The sequence below is a fragment of the Anser brachyrhynchus genome (assembly GCF_964034855.1).
Source record: "Anser brachyrhynchus genome assembly, chromosome: 2".
Classification (NCBI taxonomy): domain Eukaryota; kingdom Metazoa; phylum Chordata; class Aves; order Anseriformes; family Anatidae; genus Anser; species Anser brachyrhynchus.
The window spans coordinates 22,355,273-22,380,574 of record NC_137695.1 but is presented as its reverse complement, the minus strand read 5'-3'; the positions used below and the strand labels follow the sequence as shown (position 1 = coordinate 22,380,574).

General features: G+C 38.2%; 1 protein-coding gene across 1 annotated transcript in view; it reads right to left on the bottom strand.

Annotated features, from left to right (window-relative positions):
• The window catches only part of CUBN (cubilin), a 142,519-nt gene that overhangs the window by 39,742 nt on the left and 77,475 nt on the right, over positions 1–25,302 (bottom strand). Inside the window, exons 32-49 of the mRNA XM_080581470.1 lie at positions 24,472–24,628; positions 23,014–23,130; positions 20,629–20,742; positions 18,801–18,929; positions 18,396–18,528; positions 15,973–16,178; positions 14,523–14,704; positions 12,909–13,098; positions 11,790–11,987; positions 11,303–11,449; positions 10,240–10,430; positions 9,358–9,541; positions 8,015–8,189; positions 6,792–6,970; positions 4,989–5,198; positions 4,442–4,582; positions 2,369–2,550; positions 128–299 (exon numbers count right to left, since the gene is read on the bottom strand). Coding sequence (XP_080437596.1) covers positions 128–299; positions 2,369–2,550; positions 4,442–4,582; positions 4,989–5,198; positions 6,792–6,970; positions 8,015–8,189; positions 9,358–9,541; positions 10,240–10,430; positions 11,303–11,449; positions 11,790–11,987; positions 12,909–13,098; positions 14,523–14,704; positions 15,973–16,178; positions 18,396–18,528; positions 18,801–18,929; positions 20,629–20,742; positions 23,014–23,130; positions 24,472–24,628 — 3,007 coding nt within the window. The remainder of the gene's footprint in view (positions 1–127; positions 300–2,368; positions 2,551–4,441; positions 4,583–4,988; positions 5,199–6,791; positions 6,971–8,014; positions 8,190–9,357; positions 9,542–10,239; positions 10,431–11,302; positions 11,450–11,789; positions 11,988–12,908; positions 13,099–14,522; positions 14,705–15,972; positions 16,179–18,395; positions 18,529–18,800; positions 18,930–20,628; positions 20,743–23,013; positions 23,131–24,471; positions 24,629–25,302) is intronic.

Genomic DNA, 25,302 nt, shown 5'->3' with positions numbered 1-25,302 from the left:
AAAAGATATCAGAGATCTGTTAGCTGCCTAGGTCATTTTTTTTTTTGATATGCACCAATACTTTAGCTATGAAATGACCCTCCAAAGATCAATCATTTAACTAATTTAATTCAAACATATATACTACCTGCATCTTCACTAGATGTGTATGAGACACTGAATCCTCTGGTTGCATGAGACATATCTGTCACCAAAATGACTTTCATAGTGTTTCCAGAGGATTTCACCTCAGTGCCTGGATTTACCTCACCACACAGCTTCACCAGCCGGGGAGAGTTCTGTCTGAGGCCATTGTAAACCTGTTGGGTTAAAATAACTCTTCTGAGAACAAAATACATTCTTATGCACATCTACTGTGTCATGTAACACTGCTTCACCCTTTTAATACAAAGTTCATTAACATCTCTCATAGCAGATTAGTTCCCAGATCTACTCAAAACCTTGAAACAAACTTCCATTGACTTGAGTAGATGAGGGTTTGAAGTAAAACTTCAAAAAAACATTCCTTATTTTGGCAAAATACATTTCCTCTCTCTCTCTTTTTCATCCAAAAATTGAAACAGTTTGATTGCGGAAGAATACAGTATTTTACCTCAATATTTAGAGCTTCAATCACTTAACAGGGCAAGCTACTAATCATATTAATTCAATTTCAAATGATCATCTTTGTATTCCTTTTAAAACAAATATCATCTTTATCAAAAAATTTCCTAAAAAATATTCAGTGCTTGTGGGCATTTTTATTAATTCAAACATTTCACTTTTTGATGATCCAGATGTAATTATGTGATCTGCATAGTTTCTTTCACACAGCCTTCAGCCTAGGAGTTAATTTCCTTCTTTCTACTACAATCTCAGCAACCAAAGCACAAAAGACATTTTGTACTGAGGTTTGGAAAAAATTAGAGAGCTGAAGGCACAAAAAAAAAAAAAGAAAAAGCTGGCAGGACAGATCTTTCTTTAAGAGATCATTACTTCATTAATCGATAAAAAAAAAAAAAAAAAACAAAAACAGCTCCCTGTGGTGTATCTAAAAGCATCTGTAGAGGAAAACAAGGGCATGATCATCTGCAAATCACAACGGAGAGCTACTTCATCCCCTCACATTTGTACATGAGCTAGCTTCTGATCATGCTAAAGCTAATTCCAGCACTACTAACCTGGGAAAATTAACAATATGTGCTGGTAGGACCCAGGATACAGATAATATTTAGGAACTCTGCCTTGCTGGGGGAAAAGGGCTAGGGAGGAGATAGACTCATTATGACTTTTGCCTTAGTCTTCAGAGCATCACACTTCACAGTACTGTCTCCCTTTCCTGCAGTTTTCATAGACAAGTCATATTTGTGAGACATTTATACATCTGACTAGGCCCAATGTGTCAGGCTTGAAATTCTTTTTGCATTAAATAGAAATCAAAAATAACCATGCTAAAATAACTAAAATATATATTTTTGAAGATGGAGGGTGATAAAGAGGTAGAATTTCCTGGGATTCCCCTATCTTTTTTCCAGGATATAAGAGGTCCAAAACATTATTAGCCGTTTGTTGCAAACTTTGGCTACCCCTCTCCCCAACCTTTTTTTTTTTCTTTCTTTTTTTTTTTGTTTATTTTTTAATTAACAACAGTAAGTAACAACAGCAATAACAACCTTCAAAGTCAAAAGAGACCTGGAACTGACTGATGGACTTTGTGTCCACAGAGAGGAAACACTGAAGGCTTTCAAAAAACCCCATAGCTTTTTTCCATAATTAATAAAGAGCGAATTCCAAAGATTTCTATAGGAAAAGGTCCTTATATATATATATATACACACACATATATATACACACACACATATATATGTATACATATATACACACACACATATACTACACACTCATATATATGAGGGTGTATATATATATATACACACACATATATACATATACACGTACACACTCTACGGAGATGGGAGGACAAAAGCATTCATGAGACCTGGATGCTAAAGGCTGACAGAGAAGAATGTGAGCAAATTAGGGCTGTATTATGAGAAACTTGGAGATCCCACAGTGGGTATATCTGGATGTCCACAAGAGACTGGAATAGCCGGAGGTGCCTCTACCCACAGTTAAATTAACGAAGTTGAAGATTGATCCTTCAAGTCCTCCCCTCCGGCTGGCCCATGAATTCCAGAATGTCCATACTTTAAAACAAACAGATGAGTCTAGACACCCTGCAGAACTAACTTTCTTTTATCTGTTTCCCCTGGATGAAATTAGGATTTGTTTTAAAATCAGATAAATTACCTTTCAGCTATATTTTGTCCATTAATGCTCCATAAAGTGATTAGGAAGAGCATTTTCTGCCTTCAGACACAATACTCACAGCCATATAATCTGATGAGCACCTCCAGTGTTCTTCAGTCTTCATATCATTAATGGTTAGGGTGACACGTCGTCCTTCTTCCACTGTGATCCTCCATTCACACACTCGATTATGTGGGTATAGGTTGGGATAGTTGGGGGAAGTAAATGTTCCAACAGGGGCAGTAAAATCCCCACCACATTCTGAAATACCCAAATGTTAGGACACTTCTTAGAGTAAGGCATTACTTATAGACTTAAAAGAAACAAACAAAAAAAAAACCACCTCCAACAACAAAAAACACATTAATAGTGCAAGAAAAAGAGATACTGAGAGCTTGATTAGCTATGCCTGTCCTCTCCATATGTTTTTCTAATCAGCTGAGCTCCTGCCAGCCATAAAAGAAGTTGAATGATAATAGACCATAGCAGATCCAATTATTAATACGCCTTTCTCTGAAGGGTTTATGCCAGACTTCAGAAGGCTGAGTGACCCACAGGCTTTGATGTCAAGCGATACAAGCCTCTCACTGTGGCAGGATTGAGACATTTCTGCTGTCAAGATGACTGGGCAGGGCCTTAGAGTGAGTAATAATGGAAGGATGGATTTTTCCACTGCTGGTTAACAGAGGTAGAGAAAAAGTCATAAAGGACTTAAAGAAACACTTTTTCAGTAGAGTTATTTTGTGTTTTTTCCCATCTTTGTTATAAATATCAAATTTCACTCTGATGAAAGAATGTTAAAGATCTTGGGTATATAGTGCATTTTCCTTCTGATATTAATGGTGTAAGCTTACCAATTTATTCTTTGTTTCTTCTTAAAATAAAGAGATAGTTTAATGGAGTGCAGTGGGAGAGTTAGTCCCTTTCCTCACACTCACAAAGTCCTACAGAATCATCTAATCTGTGTATCCACCTGCATTTCATTTTTGCTAATACAGTTTCTCTTCTGTGACTGCATAACAGGGTCCTGAGAGTGAAATAACATTCCTTTGGAGATTGTTTCCTCCTCTGTTATTTTATTGCAAAGATGAAGGGTAAGAAAGCTTTCAGCTGAGCTTTTAAATGAGCTGGAAAGAGTTAAAAAGGGATGGCTGACCACTACTGAGACCACTACTGCAAATAATTTTTTAAAAGTAACTAGATTTTGCCAGGATAAGCATTGCAAGGACACTCAAGAATACGTATAAGAGAAGTGAGAAACAGGAATAGAACTTTATCCTTAGTCCTGGTGAAGTCATTGTGTTTAGGACAAGAGGCAATGGACACTGTGAGGGTTGGTGAACATTTGAATAGGTTGTCCAGAGAGGTTTTGGAGTGTCCATCCCTGAAGACGTTCAAAACTCAACTGCCCACAGTCCTAGGCAATGCGCTCTATCTGGCCCTGCGTGAGGAGGATGGTTACACTCTCCAGAGGTCCCTTCCACTTTAATGTCTCTGCAGTTTTTTGATTCTTTTTATCCTATAATCATCACTGATGTTAAGCCTGGAAAGACCTTTTTCTTAGAAAGGCAAACTCTCTGGGGAAAACAATCTGGTATGGTAAACTGCATTATGTGAGTGTGCTTCTGCAAGTCTAGAGGTGGTTTGTGGTGACACATTTGTTATGGAAGAGAACTCTCCATTAGAGATGGAGGTTTTACATGATCAGCTCCTCTTCTCCCTCCTTTCCCAAACTCATTCATTTTGAGAAGAAATATTATGCCAGTTAAAATGAGAAAACAAACCAAAACAAAGCATTAACTCCAAACTATTTGTTTCAGGGAAATCTAAGAATACCACTAGCCTTAGAGGAACAGAATAACATAAAGGATCCCTGGAGTTACTGCTGCATAGAAAAAGTGCAGAAGAGTGTGCTTTGCTGTTTGAAACTTACCATTCAAGGCAACATCCATTATAGAGACAGCATGTCTCTCGAACTTTTTGCTAAGTAGTGATCAGAGAGCTCTGTTCATACTTTACCTAGAGTTACATTTGAAGAGCAAATATACACCGCTCCAACAATAAGTGATTTACAATGCATGCTGTATTAGTTCAGTTATGGTGTGTGGTGTGTTTCCTTTATGAAATTAAACTGTAACATTACAAATCCAACCTTCAGCACTGGAATCAAAGCGCAGTCTGAATCCTCGGGCATTTACTGATCCATCAGTAACAAACTTGACATAAGCAAAACTGTCAGAGGTATCCATAGCATCAGGGCGAGTATTACCGCAGTACCTGCCCAGCAAATTTCCTGCAAAAATCAAATACAGAAAGACAATTTGATATCAAAGATATTATTTCTGTTTCCATTTACATTGAAGGATCAATATTGGTGTCTAAGGAAAGGTTGGACGTGGTAGGGGGATGGTTGGACCAGGTGATCTTGGGGTTCTTTTCCAACCTTAATGATTCTGTGATTCTGTGATCGCTTTCCAGTTTAACCAGACAGGCTTGTGTAAACTAGCAAAATCAAGCTATTGTTGGAAAATAGAAGGGTTTTGTTTGCCTTTTTTTCCACAAGCAAGGCAAAGAGGAGCAAACTCTGTACATTTGAAATGGACATTTTATGCCCAATGTGGAATGCTTTAAGGAACCTTAGCTGAGGTTTCTTAGCATTATTAGGGAAGGGGTAAGAAACACTGGAACAATTCTCAGACCAGAAGCACTGTATTCTCGGATCTCCACAAAGTCGTTTGCACACTCAGAGGAGTTTTGAATATCTAGGTCTTCCAGTGTGATGGTAAGATAGTGGCCCCTGGGCCCCTGCAGAAACCATTCACATAGCAGGTTGTCTTGATAATGAAGGTCAGGATACCCCACACTTTGAATGATGCCAGTTTGTCCTGTCACTGTACCGCCACAGGGAGCTGCAAAAGCAAGAACATTGCTTGGTAGCTTAAATGACTTCAGAAAGACCATCTGGTTTGTAGAAGAACACTCGAGACTTAAAGCTAAGTCACAAGCAACTCGTTCTGTAACTGCAGTAATTGCTTTCTGACCAAAAATATTCCACATTTTCCTTTTAATTCATCCAGTCCTCAATTTATTTATCTATTTATTTATTTTGTCATATACACCCTTCCATTGCAAGCATCCCTTCCTCTCTGTCCTGTCTCTCATTAATTTGAATAAACTCACAGATTTCAAGGCCTATATTTTATCTCTACCTATATCCATATTTACCAGAAAAAACACCCTTCAGAAAAAGACTGAAAAACACATCTAATTGTCAGTGTATACCACTCCTTGTGAGGCCTTCTCATAAGGAACCATTGCACAATTCAGGAAACAACTATTTAATATTTAATTTTCTCCCTGATGATTCATTTATCTGTGGTATCTGCAGATACAAACTCATAATACTACAGCTCCCAGCAAATAATATTCCCTGGTGAAATATATTGGATTTTACAGTATATTCTGTGTGTCTGGTAGATACAAACTTTTCATGACAATAACAATAGTGTATGTACTGTCTGCTTTGAGTGATTAGTGATTTTGGTATGCAGCTGAAATGATAGGTTAAATCTTTCTATGGATACATAAATACATTATAAATTGCAGCTTAGTATACTAACAACATTTTCTTGCAAGTCGCTTCAGTTTTCAGGTTCAGAAATATCATAGGACACTATATTGGCTTTAGGGTTTGAGATTAACCAAATCAGCAAAATCCTGCATAAAGCGCAGTCTACTTTTTTGCCTTTGAGAAATTAACTGTCCTAGACTTTTTCTATGCAAGTGACACTAACATAATATCTGCTGGTCTTTGAAGGTTATTAACATTATCAAAAACTAAAATGTACCCTCTTTCTGAATCTGTTAAAATACTATTTTTTTATTTGATTTTAGATCTTTGCTGGTCTTTTCTAGTTTCGTTTTTGCAGCTGGAGACCAAATAATTTAAAAATATTTCTTCTTCCAACTTACACATAACAATTCTTGCTACTCATTCCTTTTCTACTTCATTTTTGTGCTGCCCCTGTTTGTCTAGCACCATTGTTATTATACATTGATTTATATTTGCATACAGAAGTTCCTGAGTTGTTCTTCTGCTAACTTTGCAAATTTTTGCATTCACCTTTAGGTTCCTGCTCATGAAAGTGATGCTAATTTTGCATATTAAAAGTTAAATCATGCTACATGACTTTACTTGCCTTGACCTTTTTGCTACTGCCCCTTTGATAATTGTCTTTTACCAGAGATTACCCAGGCTTTGTTTCCATTTCTGCAGATATGATTAGTTTCCTATTCCCATAATTTCTGTCTCTTGCTAGATATAGAACATGTTGATGTTAACCCATATGATGATTCTGATGCATTAGCACTAACACTAATTGAAAGAGGCAAGTGGTGGTCAATCCACCTCTTATATATGTTTGAAGCCCCATTTCAAAAACCTGGTATTTGAGACCAAAGTCTTTTCTAAAATGAGAGAAATTGATAAATGCAAGCATTACCGATTGAGTATTTAGCATTGAATCCCACATGTGTGACACTGTCATCAGACCTGAACCTCAGGTACATGACAGCTCCTGAGGATCTCTGTGAGCCTGGGATCAGTCTTCCACAAAGCTTGGCAAGGACAGGAGCATTGGAGTCAGCGCCATCACGTAGCTCTAGGTAACTTAAAGTACAACTAGAAGAGGAGAGAATTTTCTGTTCAATGTATAGCAGTAGTTGTTTTAAATTAATTCCATAAGGGTACAAAGCCATGAAGCTGTAGTGAATTAGATCAGTCAGTTTCCATGCAGTGTGACCAGGACAGAATCAATGAGTTCATGATCAGTGATAGCCATCTAATATTTCGGTGAATAAAAGTGCTAGAAACATTGACAAAGATTCATCCAAAGCCCAGTCTATAATCAGATCAGATCTGACAGAAGCTTGTCCTTTGGAGGAGTATGAACAGCCCTAGCAAAGTAGTTGTGGCTATTCTTAACAGGAGTCTTTTAGTAGAATTCAGATTCAGCAGCTATTCCCTATTAAGTCTCTTTGATGACTGAAGAATTGAGGAATGGATATAAGACAAATGAAAGGAATAAAAATTCAAATACGGAGGCCTACTTAGGCGGGCATAGAAAGACTCAAAACATCTTAACCAACAGCTTTGCTTTCAGAACGATGCAGCAGCCTGCAGAGGACATCCTGGGACGTCAGAGAGGAAGGACACCTTAAAGATTCTCCCTCCAGCTCCATTTTTTTCTGAACATGGCTTCAATGAAATTACATCAGCTGAAAACTAGGTCTTGTTTTATGCTTTGTGGAGGGGAGTTGGGGTCAATGTGCAAAACATGCAGACCCATTGCAACTCAGCAGACAGGCAATGGAGGAGGGAGGCAAATATTTATGGTGGTAATCCATTGGATTTAAAACTAGTTGGTAGTCACAATGAAAATATGAATATGAAAGGACTAGAGTGCATAGATTTTTACAGAAAACACCTTTCTACCATGGATGCTTCCTCTCTGTCTGTTACATTTATCTCTACCATACACTGCAAAGTTCTGGGAATGTATACCAGTGACTTGATAGCTTCAGTGATCTATTCTAAAAATTTCCTAATCCCTTTTGATTGTAAATCTGGAAGTGTGCTCTGAGAGGAATTAGAGAAAGCAACAGGGAAAGAAAAATCAAAATTAAGTCTCTGAAGAAACACAGGCAAAATAATGTGGATATATACTTTGGTGAAGGTTCAATGTAAAACTGATCTTCAAATTGCAGCTCTACTGCATGTCCATTAGGAGCAGTTATGGTCCAGACACAGTCAACATGAGGGGGATAACTGTCCGGATAGTTGGGGGAGGATGTATATCCACTGGGGTTGAAATCATTGATATAAATATTCCCTCCACAATCTGGGAAAGAAAAGATCGCCAATAAAAAACATGTTAAGGAAGTGGGTGAGGCATCAAAAATATGAGTCATCACAATATTCCAACACAGTTTCCTTTCAGTGTCATATAGCTACATCAAAAACATTTATTATTTTTTTTTATTACTTACTGTGGGAAATCATTTACCTAGCCTTCCTCATTTCCACATGTTCTGGTCCCTGAATTAAACTGCTATCAGGTCTTCCTTGGATTGCTTCAAAGCCAAGCAGGAAATATATTTTCTGCCTTATTCCTATCCCAATTTTTAAAGCTAGAAAGCCAACAGATCAGACTCATCAATGCTTCTGTGATTCTTTCCCTACTTCTGCTTTCCAAAAGTTGAAATGCTTGAAATGCCTGTTTGAGACAATAATGAATGCATGAGAGATGCCAGTCAGAGCAAACGTAAAGATTAGTTCAGGTCCTTTATTCTATTTTGACAGCTTTCTGTCAGACAAAAAAAAAATTGTTATAACAATGCTGGTAAACACAGGATTTTAGTCAAGCTTTCTAAACTGAAGTGGTAGAAACAGCATTATACAGCTTCACCTATTTCCTTTATGAATACCGGACAGAAATACTAACAATAATTCTTTGTGGCAGAAGGGAAAAGTAGGCAGAAAACAGGAAAAAAGGCACTTAAAAATGTGAGTAGTTTGACAGGTTACCTTAGTTTTGTTTAGTTACACTGTTTAGCAAGAGGCCTCCTGGTGTCCCAAGTGGCATGTGGCATGAATACAGTGGAATAACTGTAAACATCAAATCCCTGATTTACCCATGGGACCTGAGCCTTTTGTTTTTTCATTTTTTGAAAAATGTTAGCTCAGGCAGGGAATGTTATTTTCTCAGCTGAGAGAAAAACTTGTGAGAAATGTTATCACCTTTCCAGACATAATAGCCTACATCACTGCTGACATTACTTAGCATTTGCACTGGGTAGTGTATGTCCAAAATAATGCTCTTGTTTCTAGGCTTTTTTTCCTTTCCTGCATGAATTATGAACAGCTCTCCTTTATTTCAGATGCTACTTTCCCACCAAAGCTTTCCCTGCCATAAGGTTTCCCTGTCTGTTGGGATTTATAACAAGAACGGACAAATTGCGAGTTATTTCTATTGAGTTGCAGAAGTTATGTTTATTTTCTAGACTTACCTAGGCTCTTAGCCTCATATTTCAGTTTGAATCCTTGACCTTCATTCCTGCTGTCAGAAATGAAGTGCACAAATAGCTGATTGTCTGTGGTGTACATGGTAGAAATGGGGCTGCTTCCACAAAAGCGACCATTCCCCCTTCCAGACACCAAAGGTGGGACAGCAGCATCTAACCCATTCTTCAGCTAGAAAAAGAAAAATTGCTAAGGTCATGCAAGATTTGAGTAGACTCCATCTCAATGTTCCCAGCCATAGGGGAAAACAATAACCTAGTGATTAATTAATGCACAGCAATAAGTAAGACAGAGAGAGAAATAATATCATCTGTGGTATTTCAGTTTGGTATTTCCACCTCCCAGGAGCCTGGGCTGCCTCACAGACACTAAAATTCTAAGACTCAGAACCTCTAACACCTTTGAGCATTTAGGTCTACTAAGATGATTGGGGGACTGGAGCATTTGTCATACAAGGAGACGCTGAGTGAGCTGGGCCTATTTAGCTTGGAGAAGAGAAGACTGAGAGGGAGTCTTATCAATGTGTATAAATGTCTGAAGGGAGGGCGTCAAAATGATGGGGCCAAGCTTTTTTCAGTAGTGCCCAGTGACAGGACAAGAGGCAACTGGCACAAACTGAAGCACAGGAAGTTCCAGCTCAATATGAGAAAGTACCTCTTTACTGTGAGGGTGACAGAGCACTGGAACGGGTTGCCCAGAGAGGCTGTGCAGTCTCCTTCTCTGGAGATATTCAAAATCCACCTGGATGTAGACCTGTGCAATGTGCTCTAGGTGATCCTGCTTGGCAGGGGGGTTAGACTACATAATCCTCAGAGATCCCTTCCAACCTCAACCATTCTGTGATTCGGGGACCTAGCCAATAACCTCACCTCTACATAATCTCCATTGTTGCAGGAAGCATCCTCACTCTTAACCTGGAAAGGGTGTTCAAAATGGACAGCAATGACAAATCCAGAGGTTACCAGTACATGCCAGGAACAATTCAGATTAGGAGAATAATCTTGAGGGTAGTGGGGTGATGTGATCACACCCCTGTCTGCATGCAAATAGCCTCCACAACCTGGGAGAAAGGAGTTGAAGGAAAGGGAAAATATTAGTGTCAACTGTTTATTTGGAAAAAAAACACCTCTCTCCTAAAGGGAAGATGTGAAAGGTAAAAGCACATGAAGAATTGAAGGCCATAGAGCAATGCACACAATGAATGATCTCCCAAATACAAACTAGTAGATTGCAAGATGACACACACCAAACATCTTGACGCTTAAACTCAGTTCTCAGACTTAACAGAAAAGTAAGCACGGCCTCTGTGCCAAGGACCTCCAATGGCATGAGCAAATGCTTATGATGTCTGAGTTCACTGCTTCATGGACTAAACCACTGTCACCTACTGTCAAGATAGATTTCAGTAATAAAAAGTTCTCCTGGCTTCCCATTGTTATTGTAACACCTACCTTGGTGTTACATTACCATTATGGAATCTGTTACCAGCCCGAAGTGCATGTGGGAGGAGTGCCTTTGCAAATTGCTTATTTCTGCAGGAATTTACACAGCTCTCAACATCTCTCTCTCTCTGTTTTGTGTCTATGCTTTGAGTCATTTACTTCCCTCTCTTAGCTGGGAATTCTTTCTCTTTCACTCTTCAGCTGAGCTGTTCTAACCTTTTACGAAACCTTTTTCTAACCTCTGAAAAGTAACTAGTCTGTTTGAATCATGCTTTACCGCATAACCTTGCTGGACAAATAGCAAATTGTACCTCTGCAAAGTCAGAGATTTTTAATGTATATCTGTGAGACCTGGATAATTGATCTGTGTGATTACTGGCATAGATTGTAGACAGCTGCTAAAAATGTCATTACAAGTCTTTTCTTTCCTTATCCAGTTGTTAGCAGCAAGGCAGACATTTATCTAGGGAAAAAGAGAAACAAATCTTACTTTTGTAATACGAGGAATTAAACCCAGCTCCAGTGATACTGCCATCTGACAGGAAGTGGATGAACATGGTCTCTCCAGTTGATCTGATTGGCCCAGGAGGTTCTCGTCCGCACAGAATAGCCAGCACTGGAGAAAGACTAGTGTCTCCTGAAATCAAAAGAAGAAATGTAAATATTAAAATGAAATCACTTCACTTTGCCTTTTGTTCACTGTGGCTCTCATACTTTCAGGCAGGTACTTTTCAATATTTTTAAACCCTCACAGACTGAGAAATATTTTTATGGACAAACAAATATTTTGCAAAACTTTACTAGTTTTGTTTAAACTAGCAGAATGTCTCAACATAGAGGAAGACTACTGGTGTAGATGCTGTTCCTATTGCTATCTGGATTACTTAAGCTCTATGGACAAGAGACTTCACAGTGCTGGGACCTATTTAGCTATTACCGTTTCATGCTATTCGGGTAGGGCAAGATTGGCTTCTCACCATCTCGGATAATAAGTTTGTCATAGTTGCATGAGCTGTGAGATTCTATGTCCAGAGACAGGATGTTAAACTCCACAGTGGATCCAGGAGCTCTGATAAGCCACACACAGTCAGCAAAATTTCTGTAATTCATGGGCCAGCCCGGCGAGAAGAGGAATGAAGGTGTTTCTTCAGTTGTTACAATCCCTCCACATGCACCTATGATATACAAGAAGACAAGAATGAAAGCATCCTCTTTTTAAATTTAACATTTCCCCTGTATAATTTGACAGTCATTAAGCAGAACGGGGGCAGAATGATAGTGTATGTAGTCACAGGAAGGCATTTCTTCAAGCATTGCGTTGATTTGGACTGGGACAAAAAGACTGAAAATACAGACCTATAAGGACTGTATATATTCCTGTGCTACATGGTGTAGTAGTGATGTGACCTATTTTACCATGAGGAATATCTACAAAATGTCCTAAGAGTCCTACCGCAGTTTAACACAGGTTGTACTTCAGAAAGGAAGGGTGTGTACACAACCAGTAATATATAAACAATTTAGACCCTCTTCAAACTGAAATGCTTTTCCTTCAGCTGTAAATTTAAGGCAAGATGGACTCCTTGCTGAGATACATAGTGGTTCAGTGCCCTGCTAGAGCATAAAACCGTTACATACTGCTACTATGCTGCAGAGCCCCAGGGATCAGTAGTCCCTCTGTCCCTAGGAATTTGCCTTTAGATTTAGAAAAAAGGCATTGCACTATGTCCCAGATAGTCTTAACTTTCTCTTGTTGAACTTGCTCAGAGAAAACTAATAGTATAATAAACACACTCCCTCTCCTTCCAGGAATTATTTCTCAAAGAGATACATGATCATACTGAGCATATTCTATTTATGAATACATGACGCAGTCTAGTGTAAGGTTTCAAATTATAATGGCCACTGATTTAAGAATAGTCTTTCAAGAGGAATACCTTTTCATGAAAGCATATAAAATGTTTACTTAGGGCTAAACAGTTAAGAGCTAGGGCTTCCTCTTGTGGGGAGGATTTTGTTTTGTTTTGTTTTTAAAGTAAAGCTCAGTATAGGACTGGCTATGTCACTTTTAACCACATAATCCACTGAAAACTCACCTCTAGCAATGGTGTGTGTAGCAGCAGAAGCATCTACTGCATACCACTCCAAAAGAAAGCCTTTTCCAGTCACAGATGAATCTGACTGGAACTGGATTGTCATTGAGCTGCCAGAGGATGCAAAAGAAGCAGGATCTGCACCACAGTATGTTGCAAGAGGTCGAGAATAGATGGTGGGCCCATCATAAACCTGCAATGAGAAAAAGACAGTGAAAATGTTACTCTTCACAGAGGCAGATTTCATTCTCCTCATAGCCAGCAAGTTTCCAAGGAGAAAATTACCCTCTTTAAATGAGCAAGAAGGATTTGGATGATCTTTCAGCAAATCCCAGTTAGAGAGAAGCCCCTCTTATAAAAAGAGAACAAAATCTCTTCCATTATACAGTGTTATTTATGAAGCTTTCATAGAAGAAGGATCTGAACAGAACCCATCAATCTCAGCTCATTCCCCATCACAGGGTTGCTCTTTGGGTACAATGACTGGCATCCCATTTGAAAAAAAAGTCCACTGGCACAATCTTGTTCCTTGCTGAGGGAAAAGTGATATGATCTACAGATAAAAAGGTATTGTTTTCTTTTTTTTTTTTTTTTTCTCCTGAGGAATACTTATATTTTAAATTCTATCAAATAAGTATGTAATAATGTATTTCTATTTTATGTATTAATAAGCCAAATTCTTGGTAGTTAAAAGATGTTTCTCTTTTGCTACCTTTCAAATCTATTTTTGTTCTTGTCCTCCTCCCCCCCCCCCAAAAAAAAAAAAAAGCCAAGTAAACTGGGAAATATAAATAAATATTATTATAACATTGAAAATCTGATCCTTGAGTCACCCACTGGATGTCTAGCTGATGTAAGAAACTACTTTTGCTTTTAGATGGACAGACAAAAAGCCAGGCTGAATTAAAAGAAATAAGATACCATTAACATCTGACATGAGACGAAGGAAAAAGCTACATTTCCTTTATGAACTAATATTAAATTTTGATGTCAGTGGATTAACAAGGAAATGAGTATTAAATATGTTAAACTAGTATTAACTTTCTTGTTCCAAAAGGTGAAAGCAAAGGATAATTATTGTCAACTGGTTTAAAAAACAAACAAACAACAACAAAAACACAAAACAACAAACTTTATTTAACTAAGTAGTTGTGCTTAAGTTTAGAAAGAAGTTTTTACCTCTACTACTCCATTTTGCCTAGCATCATGCTTACTGTGTTTTTCAGCCTGAAAAAGCTTGTCTGTATTATAGAAAAACAATAAACAAGAAGAAAGAGGTAACTTCCTACTGCCAACAGCACATTATTGATCCAGAGATCAAAACAGGTGCAAGAAAAGGATTGTTCTCTGCAGGCTTTTAAAATAACCTTATTTTATAGGTATTGAGATGTCCATTATGGAATTATTTTTAATAAATTTCAAACTTACAGCTTGGAAATAACTGTTAGGGAGCCATAGAGTATGTATCCCTTCCTATACCTAATAATTATTGAAAAGAGGGCATGGCAAAGCCAATGAGTCCCAACCAGATCCTCGGAAATTCATCTTGTAGGTGTCTTTGTTCATCATTTTTATCAAAGCTAAATGAAATTAAAGAATTTCTTACAATAAAATCACCTTTAGCTTGTCGTAACGGCATCTGTGATGATTTTCAATATCCATCTCCAGGATACGGCCATGGATAACTTGTGAAGCATTGGCACTTATCCGCCACTGGTAATCAGAATTGTGAGGGTAGCTTCTTGGCCACTGTGGTGAAGCTATTTGTCCTCTGTTTCCCACAATGTCATTTCCGTACACTGAAAAACAAGCAAGAGATAACTAATCTCTTCTTCACATAGATTAAAAGAAGCATTGGGGCCCATTCTGGAATAAAGCTTTCATTTTAGCCCTTCTTATTTAATTTACTTAGGGCTAGACAGTGCTGGAAGGCATAGATTTCTGTCTCAGTCCTAGAGCACACACCTAATTATTTTCTTGTTGTGAGGGATGCAGTGTGCCCTTATCTGAAGGAAATTACCCATTTGAGCCATGTAGCTCTACATCTAGGAAAGATGGGAACATGGCATAGCTAAATTCCCTCCTCACCTTGCCTACATCATGTTTGTTTCTTCCCAAGAAGCATTAAATAAGAAAATGTTGGGATTTTTTTTTTAATGCTTTTGTGTGTTCTGGTGAAAAACGGGTTTGATTCTACTGAGCTCTGACCTAACAATAATTCCATTCGAAAACGAGTAGTAAAAGTCATAAAGTCATAAAGGAAGATGGTTAGAAGTTTAGCTGGCTTAGTCAGAATTGCTGTGGATGTCTGGCTTCAGCAGCCTGTTCATGCAGTGAGTTGTACTGATGTTTGCAATGGTTCCTTGCGGCTTTGAATCTATGAACTGGCATCATTTCCTTTTCTTCTAATTCTGCTATTTGTTTAATGTTATCTAGATACAAACCAGAAGATGGACACTGTTGTACTCAAAAAAGCAAAATGAAAAGCTGGGAAATAAATGCTTTTTTCTTAATTTGTTAATTGCTTAATAAATGGCAAAAAAAACATTGGCTATGATTGCTTTCTCTCATGTAGCACAGATATATGGTCAGATATTTTAAACTCCAACAGACTACTTGTTAACTTGGGCTAAAATTAATTTTGTAGCATATAGTTCTTATTCCTATCTTCACAGTACTTCACAATACTGCTGAAGGGAGAATCTGAAAACCAGGTGATAAACTGTTAGAAAAGAGTCAGTGAAATGGAGAACATTTTATTTTCTCAATCCATGGAGTTTTTTTGTTTCTGAAAGGATAATATGATCAATTCGAAAAAATATTGTTATGATCATTTTAAAGGATAGAATTTCATGTCTAATTCATCTGATTATGTAATACTTGACACATTTGCATACGCACAAGTTTTGTAGATATTTTATAATATATTTTTAAGCAAATTCACAGCCTTGCTGACATCAATGAACATCTTCTAATAGTCTTTCCAGGGCCAAACATTCAGTTTTTTGAATCATTTTGGAAGCATTACAAACGAACGATAGTTTTCAATTAAATAGCATTTACTTACAGTGAGAGAACGTGGCCCTGAAGCCAACACCAGTGCCTGAGCTGTCTGAGACAAATTTAACCCACAGGATATGTCCAACAGTAGATGTGTAATTTGAAGGTAAGGAGTCTCCACAGAATCGTCCTGCCAGCCTGCCTGTAGCATTCTGTTCGCGAATTTCCAGGTAATCTTTGGTGCAGCCATTACTAAGTTCCACCTGAAATGCTCTGTTTCAATAGCAGTAGAAGAGCATTAGCAGACATATAACTGAAATATATTTCAGCGTTTCCCCTGCCAGGCTACAAATCCTCCTGCAGCTATTATCCTGCCATAACAGCTAAGAGCACAGCAACCCTGCAGAACCCAGAAGTTCCTGCTCTTTACCTTGTGTTGCTGATACAGGGCTTGCTCCTTTCTGGCCTCTTATTTTATGACAGAGCTGTAGTTTGTAAAGTTAAAATTTGTAAAGAGTTCCCAAACTTTTTAAATTCAATCTTAAGAGTTCTCAAGTTTTTAATATTTGTTGGTTCTCCAACAACCATGAAACACAGAAAGCCCCTGAAATATTAAAGAAATTTTTAATATAAGCCCAGGTCAGAATTTAAAACCTATTGGATGCAGAAAATACTTTTAGCCTTAAAATCAGTTTGCATCCCCTACATTTGAATATTATTTCAGTACACTGTCTGGTGAGAAAATAATTTCCAGAGGCCTAGATTCATTTGTAGTTGACACCTCAAAGCCCCAAAGTCCCTTAGCATTTTCTCCAGAATTATGAAATATTGCCTCTATGCCCTCTCTGCATTTCACATGGCCAGTTCTGAAAATAAATAAATAAATAAATAAATACTCTTAACTCTTCTAAAACAATTTTTACCTTAGAACAGGAATGGGACTTAGACATCAAATTCTAAATTCTTGATTATTGTACTGAGCAGAATGCTAAATAATATTCTAAAAAACATTATCTATTATTCTAAGTGAAGTGCTTTGATTCAATCCAAAATACTTTCCAGAAGCTGGCTGTGAATATCCAGCAAAGATTCCAGTGAGGCTTCTTATAACAAACGCTCCAAAACATTTGTGCTTTCTGATTTTCTGGTAACAACTCCTCCCCTCCAGTCCTGAATACAGCCATATGTGTTCAGGGTACAGATGCTGTGGAATGGTTCCAACCACTCATCTGGATATACTTCAGACTAATTTAAAGCTAAACCTCAAATTGCAAGACAGGCATTTCTGTTCAGACTGAGCTGAAGAAAATGAATACCTCATGCCAACAAAACTTTATAAAAACCTAATATTAAATTAAATAAATACTGCTTTCTCACACAACGACTCCATGCTTTCCAGTATTTTCAGCTTGCTTTTCAGCTATGTGTAACTTTAAAAAAAAAAAAAGTGTCTACATCTACTAAGTATCACTTTATCTATCTAAATATATGTTCTGCTGATAGTTTCTGCTTCACACTAGATTTCTGTTTTTGTTCTGAAAAGCTGTTATTCATTATTTTGTAGCGAATATTTTAGAAAAGGTTTTCAGGCTGTAGTGCTTATTCTGTGCTTCACTGAGTAAAGGAGGAATATAATGTCCTTTTCATTGCGTTAGTGAATCAGCATGTGTCTAACAAATTGTACCTTATGCGGTCAACATGTTATTGGGTAAGTTTTCCTTTTGTCCTGATAACTGTAAATGCAAATTTCAGACCTTTCTATTTCTGCTGATCCCTGATAAGGTTTACTAAGGGTCAGTGCTCTGTTTCTTGGCATCAGCCACTCTTTGATGCTGGGAAACAGAGAAGCTCAGAAATCCATATGACGGGCAAAGGACAACCTAACTACTCTGGTAAAGGACTCCATATTGTTCTGTGGATCACACATAACTTTCCTGTCTGAGGTCTTCAAAGGAAAGTTACTTTGCTGAAGGGAAAATTTCCTTAGGATACTATCCTGGTCCCTGTTGTACCTTCATTGCTGTAATTGTCCTTATGGTTGGAAAAAATTTGAAGACTTTAATATCAATTCTAACCCTACAATCTGTGGAGTACTTGGGCTCTTTATATGACTTAGCTATATAATAAACACTATGATGAATCTTGTAGTAAGGAAATAGTAGGAGTTTCCTTTGTAAAGAAAAGGTACAATAACACTAAATTTCCTCTTCTTGTTTATACGTGAGTGAAAACTAGCTTCTCCAGCATCCCATGTTGTTCAAACAATAAATCACCTATTTATATCACACCGTATATGCCTTAATATAATAAACAATGACTAAGATGGGAGAATACCAGCTGACACCAACCACTGCTGTGTTCTCTTTCCAAGTGACTATAAAAGCATGTTTCAGCTTTATCATCTGGTAATTACATTTCCTAATAAACACAGAGCATCCTTCCTTCAGCTCTGTTAAAGTGTTGAATAATAACCCCTGGCAATGCATTTACATGAAGGACAGCTGTAGCCGGTTGCCTGGGGAGCTGAGAATTGTCCAGACACACTCGGTGTTGAGCGGATATGACTCGGGATAGCCAGGGCTGTTGAAAGCTCCTCTGTCCATGTGGAAAGTACCTCCGCAGGCTGCAACAAGAAGGAGACAGCAGAGGCTTGAGAAAGATGACATAGAAAAAATACCTTGATGGAGCCAGAGCATTTGCTAATCAAGAAAGCATTTCGCCTTGTCTCTTTGTTCTTTAGCTTGTTGATACCCTTATTGAGACCTTATCCAAAAAGAGGGAAGGCAACAGAAGAATTTAAAAGAGGGAATGTCAGAGAGCCAAAAGGATACAAGATCTGGTCTTTTTCTTAAAAATAAGAGGCATAAGCCAGCAGCACCTGCCATATGGACTTACATGATGATGACGCAGCATAGGTGGCATGGAAGCCCCTGGCAGTAACGTTGTTGTTGGAGATGAAGTTGACTACCAAGGCATTACCAAAAGAAGTGATAGGATGTGGCATGGTTGTGCCACAGTAACGGCCTAAAAGAGAACAATCCAGAGAGGAAAAAAGCAGTGTTTGCATGTATTACTATTGATAATGTAACATTTGGGGTTAATGCCTGAGAGCAGCCAAAAGTAAAATTTTTTGCTTACAATTGTAGTTGTCAGTTAAATCTACATAAAAATGAAATGCCCGTTTTATTAGCGAAGAACTCAACTCTGGTAGACTTTTTCTTTTTTTAAACTGAGGAAGAATTTGAACCTGGACCTCCTGCACCCCAAGCACCTTAGTTAAGTCACTGTCTATCCTGTCACTGAACTCTTTTGCATTCACTCTATCCAGAAATTACAGCCTTATTAAATTTACAAAATTATCCCAACAAATACATCTGCCAGTAGCTCCCATTTCTCTGTTTATGATGAAAACAACAAGTGAGAAATAACACACCAGTTCGCCTGTAATGGACTGTAACATGGAGATTAGGAATATGAATCATGATTTAGCAGAAAGGCATCTGAAAGGAAAAAGAAAGGTAGCAGATCGCGTCCTTGTCCCCTTGCCAGGTGAATGCTAAGGGTAGGTGGCAAAAAAATGACTTCTGCTCACTGTTACAAGCCATTTATTTTGAGTGCAACACCACTCCTGCCAAGAGATTATATACAAAAGTAGTATAAGGGAGAACAGAATCTATCATGTGCATTCTGAATTTGCCAGGAGGGAATTTGTGACAACGCTGGGGATGTCTGTGGCCAGGTCTGTCTCATGACTTCCTAGCAGTGTAAGCACTGCATTTTGTTGTTCCAGGCTGCTCCTGCCACTCGAAAGTGATGGCTCTGGGAAGACATGCAGGGAGAATGCTGTAGAAAAATCAGGAACAAGCAGAAAGTCAGGCTTTCCAGGGCTTGAGGAAAATCCATCTATCCATTTTGTGCTCCCAGAAATCTGCAGCTTTCTTCACCTATGTTTAGTATGGACTCTACAGTGGGAGTTACATTACAGAATCATAGAATGATTCAGGTCGGAAAAGACCTCTAAGATCTAGTCCAAGCTCTGACCTAACACTAACAAGTCCTCCACTAAACCATATCACTAAGCTCTACATCTAAACGTCTTTTAAAGACCTCCAGCAATGGTGACTCAACCGCTTCCCTGGGCAGCCTATTCCAATGCAGCACAGCCCTTTCAGTAAAGAAATTTCTCCAAATATTCAACCTAAACCTCTCCTGGTACAACTTGAGGGCATTTCCTCTTGTCCTATCGCTTGTAGCTCTGGCAAAGAGACCGCACCCCACCCTGCTACAACCTCCTTTGAGGCAGTTGCAGTGACAATCCTCCCTAACATCCTGGGCTACCCCCCTGCCTCTCCTTCCTAGCCTATCCCTTCTGAAGAGTTTGTAGAGCCCTTGAGTTGGGCTAGCAATCCGTTATGTTCCTGTACTGTTAACCTGGAATTCAATTTAAACTGAATTGCTTGATTCCCCATATTGTTCTGCTGAAGAGGAAGGAAAAGGCAGCAGGAGTCAACTCTACATTGCAAGCGAGCAGAAGGGTACAGTCAGAGCCTGAGAGGACCATGCTGTTCTCAGTGACGACTTATCCCTCCGCCCACAGTCTCCTCTGACTACCCTGGCCACTGGAAAAAATAAATAAATCCTTGAAGCAGGAAGACACTCACAAAGACCTGCTTACTTTGGGTGCAATCCTATATATGAAATAAACAAGACAATGGTACAGTACCTCGAAGAGGAGCCTCATAGTTATTCCCATCCAAAATCTCCACAAAATCCTTCGTACAGTTTTGTGTATTGCTTTCAATAGCAAAATCAGTGAAGGAGAGTGTGATGTGGTTGACTGGCAACAGCAAAGAGAAAAACTTTAAAAGGTGTTTGGCATTTAGTGAAGAAAAAACTACACGTAAACAAATGTACTGTCTTTTCCGAAGTCAATCAGTCCCCATAAAGCATAACATTTGAACTAGTTTCATACTTGGTAGGTGGAGTGAATTTCATGGAAGTGCATTAATCCTTACTGCAAAGGTCCTGGTAAATCTCTTCATGTTTCAGTACTTTCTAACACAATTAGTATTAGAAGCATGGGATTATACATATAGACATGAACCTAAATTCGCAAACATCTGAACAACTTCATTATATACTGAAAATGTCTGCAAATACAGCATGGAAAATTTTCACACATTCAGAAACAAAACTTATTTCTACACGTCTGTGACCTTCTGTCCCTTTGTGATCTATACAATAGATTTGGACAAAATGTGAACTGACGCTGCCCTGCTCCAGGCTTAGAAAGAGCTGGACTTTCATCGTTTTGTAACATTCCACATACATCAATTGGACTGGTTAAAGGATCATTAACTACCCTCAGCTATATTTGTCTGGAATTGGATTTTCCACACCCTCAGACTGCAGGCTACATCCTGAAAAAGAGGATTTCTGACTCAGGGTATTTTTGACTCTCACATTGCTTTTGCTTGTCCAACAGGAACGAAGGTGAAGTCACAACAGGAAGAATAGGGGCTTTTCTCAATGCCAGTTTGTGACAATAGTTAGTCCTAGCCTCAGTGCACCTGTGCAGTGCAAGCGGGTCAGAAAGAGGGGTTTATGGTTTAGGTCATAACTAAGCTTTCTCCCACATTGAGCAAGTCTGAATTTGACATAAATATTTTGCTTCTCACTGGGCTACAATTAATTAGCTAGAATAAGCTGAGATGACAGACATGGACCCAGGCGCTGCGTTCAGCAGGGTGCCACGGACCGGCATTCAACCGCGTAATCCGCGTGTTGGGCACTCTTTGTGCCCTGGTCCAGTCAATCAATTACAGCTATCAATGCAGGTCCTCGGGATACAAAGTAAAAAGTAAAAACACAGCGGGGGGTAAGAGCAGGAGACTTGTTGGCGTTCTCAGTAAAAGCAGAGCAAGAGCTCTCTGCCCTGGTTTGCCATTGGCTAAATCTATTTTGTGTCTGTGCCCTGTAACACTGCGACTGGCATGACACCACCACGTGTACCTGGAATGTGTGGGATGTACTGGTCCCACCGACACACGGATGAGGTCACTGCATAGATAGGCTATTTTTTAGGAAGGATTTTTCTGATCTCTCATGCTGATGTAAATCAGGAGACAACAGTTATGTCTGAGTTTTCAACCTGGGTCCGGGAAAAGATTGCCTTTAAAAATAAATTTTATATAGGCGGGGAACAGTTTTGTTGATGTCCTTTTCATGTACTTGTATAAGAAACTATGCTTTAAAAAAGTATTGCTTATCGCCTGATTTTTGGTTTAGTGTTTTCTTTGGCAGATTGACCTTTATTCTACAACTAAATAAAATAAACTTATTAAAATCATAGAAAGTTCCAACCAGATTTATAACAATGGCTAGATACCATACGAACAACTCATGTTCACTAGTTGCTATTAAAATAAACATTCACTTTTAAATCATGTTACCAGGATACTATGACCCAACTGTACATATTTTTAAGGAAACTTATACAATGTAAAGGAAATACTGAGCATTAAAGGTAATACTAGTATCTGATGGAAAATGCTTGGTGCTTTACTATCAGTCAAATTTGTTTAAAATTTGACAGGCACAACTGAAGGTATATCTATACACATGAAACCAGTCTATTTGTATTCTTTTTGATTTGCATTTTAAATTGAAATTCCTCCATACCTTTTCTCATTATTTATGTTTTTTAATTTGTTTGTTAACAGTATAGATTTGATGTAACAACGCTAGTATGAAAAATACAGACCAAAGTAATCTCAGCTGAACACAAGTGCTTTAATTACATAAAACTCCTAGATTTTCTCATGGATGAATCCAACTTCACTTAATGTTCAACACCATTTATAATTTCAACACTTGAGTCACAGTAATTCACCTACAATGACAAAGCTGTCAACTGTTTACCTCACAGTACCCTAAACCTTTTACAGTAAAATCTGATTTAGGACAGATTATGAGAGCTACACTCTCTCCAACTATCAGGATACAGAACTTCCTAGAGAAATAAAGGAGGAATTTTCTATTGTTACTATAGAAAAGAAGATGAGGATATTAGTCATCCAAGCTAACTATAAAAGATGTTTTTACTTACATGGTTCCTGAGCTTGAATAATCCAGCTGCAGTTCTGATTGTTTGGGTATTTGGCAGGATACAGAGGAGAGGAAATTGCTGCCCCAACTGAATCTGACTCTATGAAACTTCCGCATGCTTTAGAATGAAACACATACACATATATACACATAGATAATTATTTGTATATATAAAACATATATCTTAGATTGCATGGCAAAGATACATAAAATATAACATCCTATTGCAATTTGAAATAAGGATAAAATTCAAGACAGCAAGTTGTAGAAAAAGAGGCTTAAGGACTAGCTCCCAGTACTAGTGTACTTTCTTGACCTGGCTCCACAGGTGATGCTGCATCTGGCTGACCATCTGCGAAGCCAGAATGAATTAGTAGCAAACCTCATCTTTATCCGTACCTAATAGCCAAGAAGAACAATCTTGGGGCCAAAATAACTTGTTTTCAGGGTAGCCCAATCATACACCTATTTCTCTGATTATTTCCCTGTGTTGGAAACTAGACAGGAAAAAAATAGTAAGAACTCTCCAGAAATTTCCAGTGTCCAAGGAAAGCATCCCATTCCATTGGCATTATCCTTTTGTGAGGTGCATCAACAAACCAGCATTTGTGTGAAATGTTGCACATATGTAAGAGCTTGACTGACTGTGTAACTTTGGCTAAGTGCTGAATGCTGCCATGCATAATTTCTGAGCATACTGACTCATCATAAAACCCCCAGTTCCGAGTTTTACACACAGCTGCTTTATACGGCAGAGTGGAGAGTTAGGTGCCAAAGCAGTAACATATAGTGAAACAAAATCGTAAGAAAAAATAAGAGAAATGGATTTTCTCTGCATAAACTAAATGATTGTATCTGGAGGAAAACATGCTTTCAAAGTTATTATGAAAAAAAAATCAATCATCAAATAGTATGTAATGTTATGAAAGGTTCTGTCACATTAGAGTCTTTTTTGTATTAAAAAAGAAACCATGGAAAATACCATTTAGTCCACCACAAATTGGATACATGATGTTTGGCAGGTTTTGCAGGCCTGAATCCATGGACTTCATCAATAGCACCACACAAAATTGCTTTATACCTTTTCAGATTCACATGCATGGATAGACATATAAAATGTTACTTTGCCAGTAGGTCTGGGGAAACTGCCAGTTGCATGTTTTTCTCAAGATAGTTATGGGTAGGTGGCCCTCAAGGGAAGAGGAATAAGAAGCATCTGACATATCCTGGATGGCTTTCTATAAAAGCAATTTTTTCCCAATCAAAGAATCTAAGGTGATCCTTAGATTTTAAATTCTTTAGTTTATAATTTAAAAAAATCAGTGCTGTTAAAGATACACACTGGTATGATGCATGTACAGAAGCAACTCTTCCGGTATCAGCTGTGCTGAAAGACTGTCTCTAATGCAAACTAACTGGTGATTGTTTAAACACGTGCTTATGTAAATTAAGAAACTACCTTCAGTAAAACGAGCACTGAAGCCCCTGTGCTGGATGGTTGAATCAGACCGCAGCCGGACATACATCAGATTCTTGGAGGACGTGATAGGAGTAGGATGCTGTGTCCCGCAGAGTTTTCTAAGAAGAGGTGCTTCATTGCTAGGACCATCAAACACCTGTCACGAAAAGGTTAAGTACTGAGTTTCAATAGGCATTTTGAGAATACTTTTATTTTATACTCTATCTTACGTTTCATGTGCTTTGATCCTGATACAGCCCTGGTATGAGCAGTGCAAACAACCTGTGCATAGCACCTTAATTCTGTGGCTGTTTCCAGAAAATCCAGGTATTTCAGGCTGAAGCTACTGTAACCTTTATAAAGCAAATGCACCATGCAACAATTTTCCTCTGCGTGTACATGGTATGCAGGCAGTCCTACTTAACAATCCAGATAATCCCATACACTTATTTTCATCAATTAATGGCTAAAATGAATTCCTTTGTAGTTTTTATTCAGACAAACCCTAAATCTTGCCACCATAAAGACCTCCAAAATGGCTCTGACACACAACTAGTGCAATAGTAGGAGCTATGACTGCATGTAAAAAGAGTAGACACTGGTATTATGGTTTTTAGATGCTTGTAACCAGCATGAAGTATCAGAGTCCATATATCTATGCTTTATAAGGGCTTTAGTGTGCTGAATTACACACACGTACGTGAGGTGCTACCTAGGTAGAGGGTAAAGAACAGTTAAAAAAAGGGAGAAAGACAGCAAAGATGGTTTTATAAAACTTCACTTTTAATTTTACCACAAATGCCTTCCTTCTCTTTTTTCCCTTACAGCTGA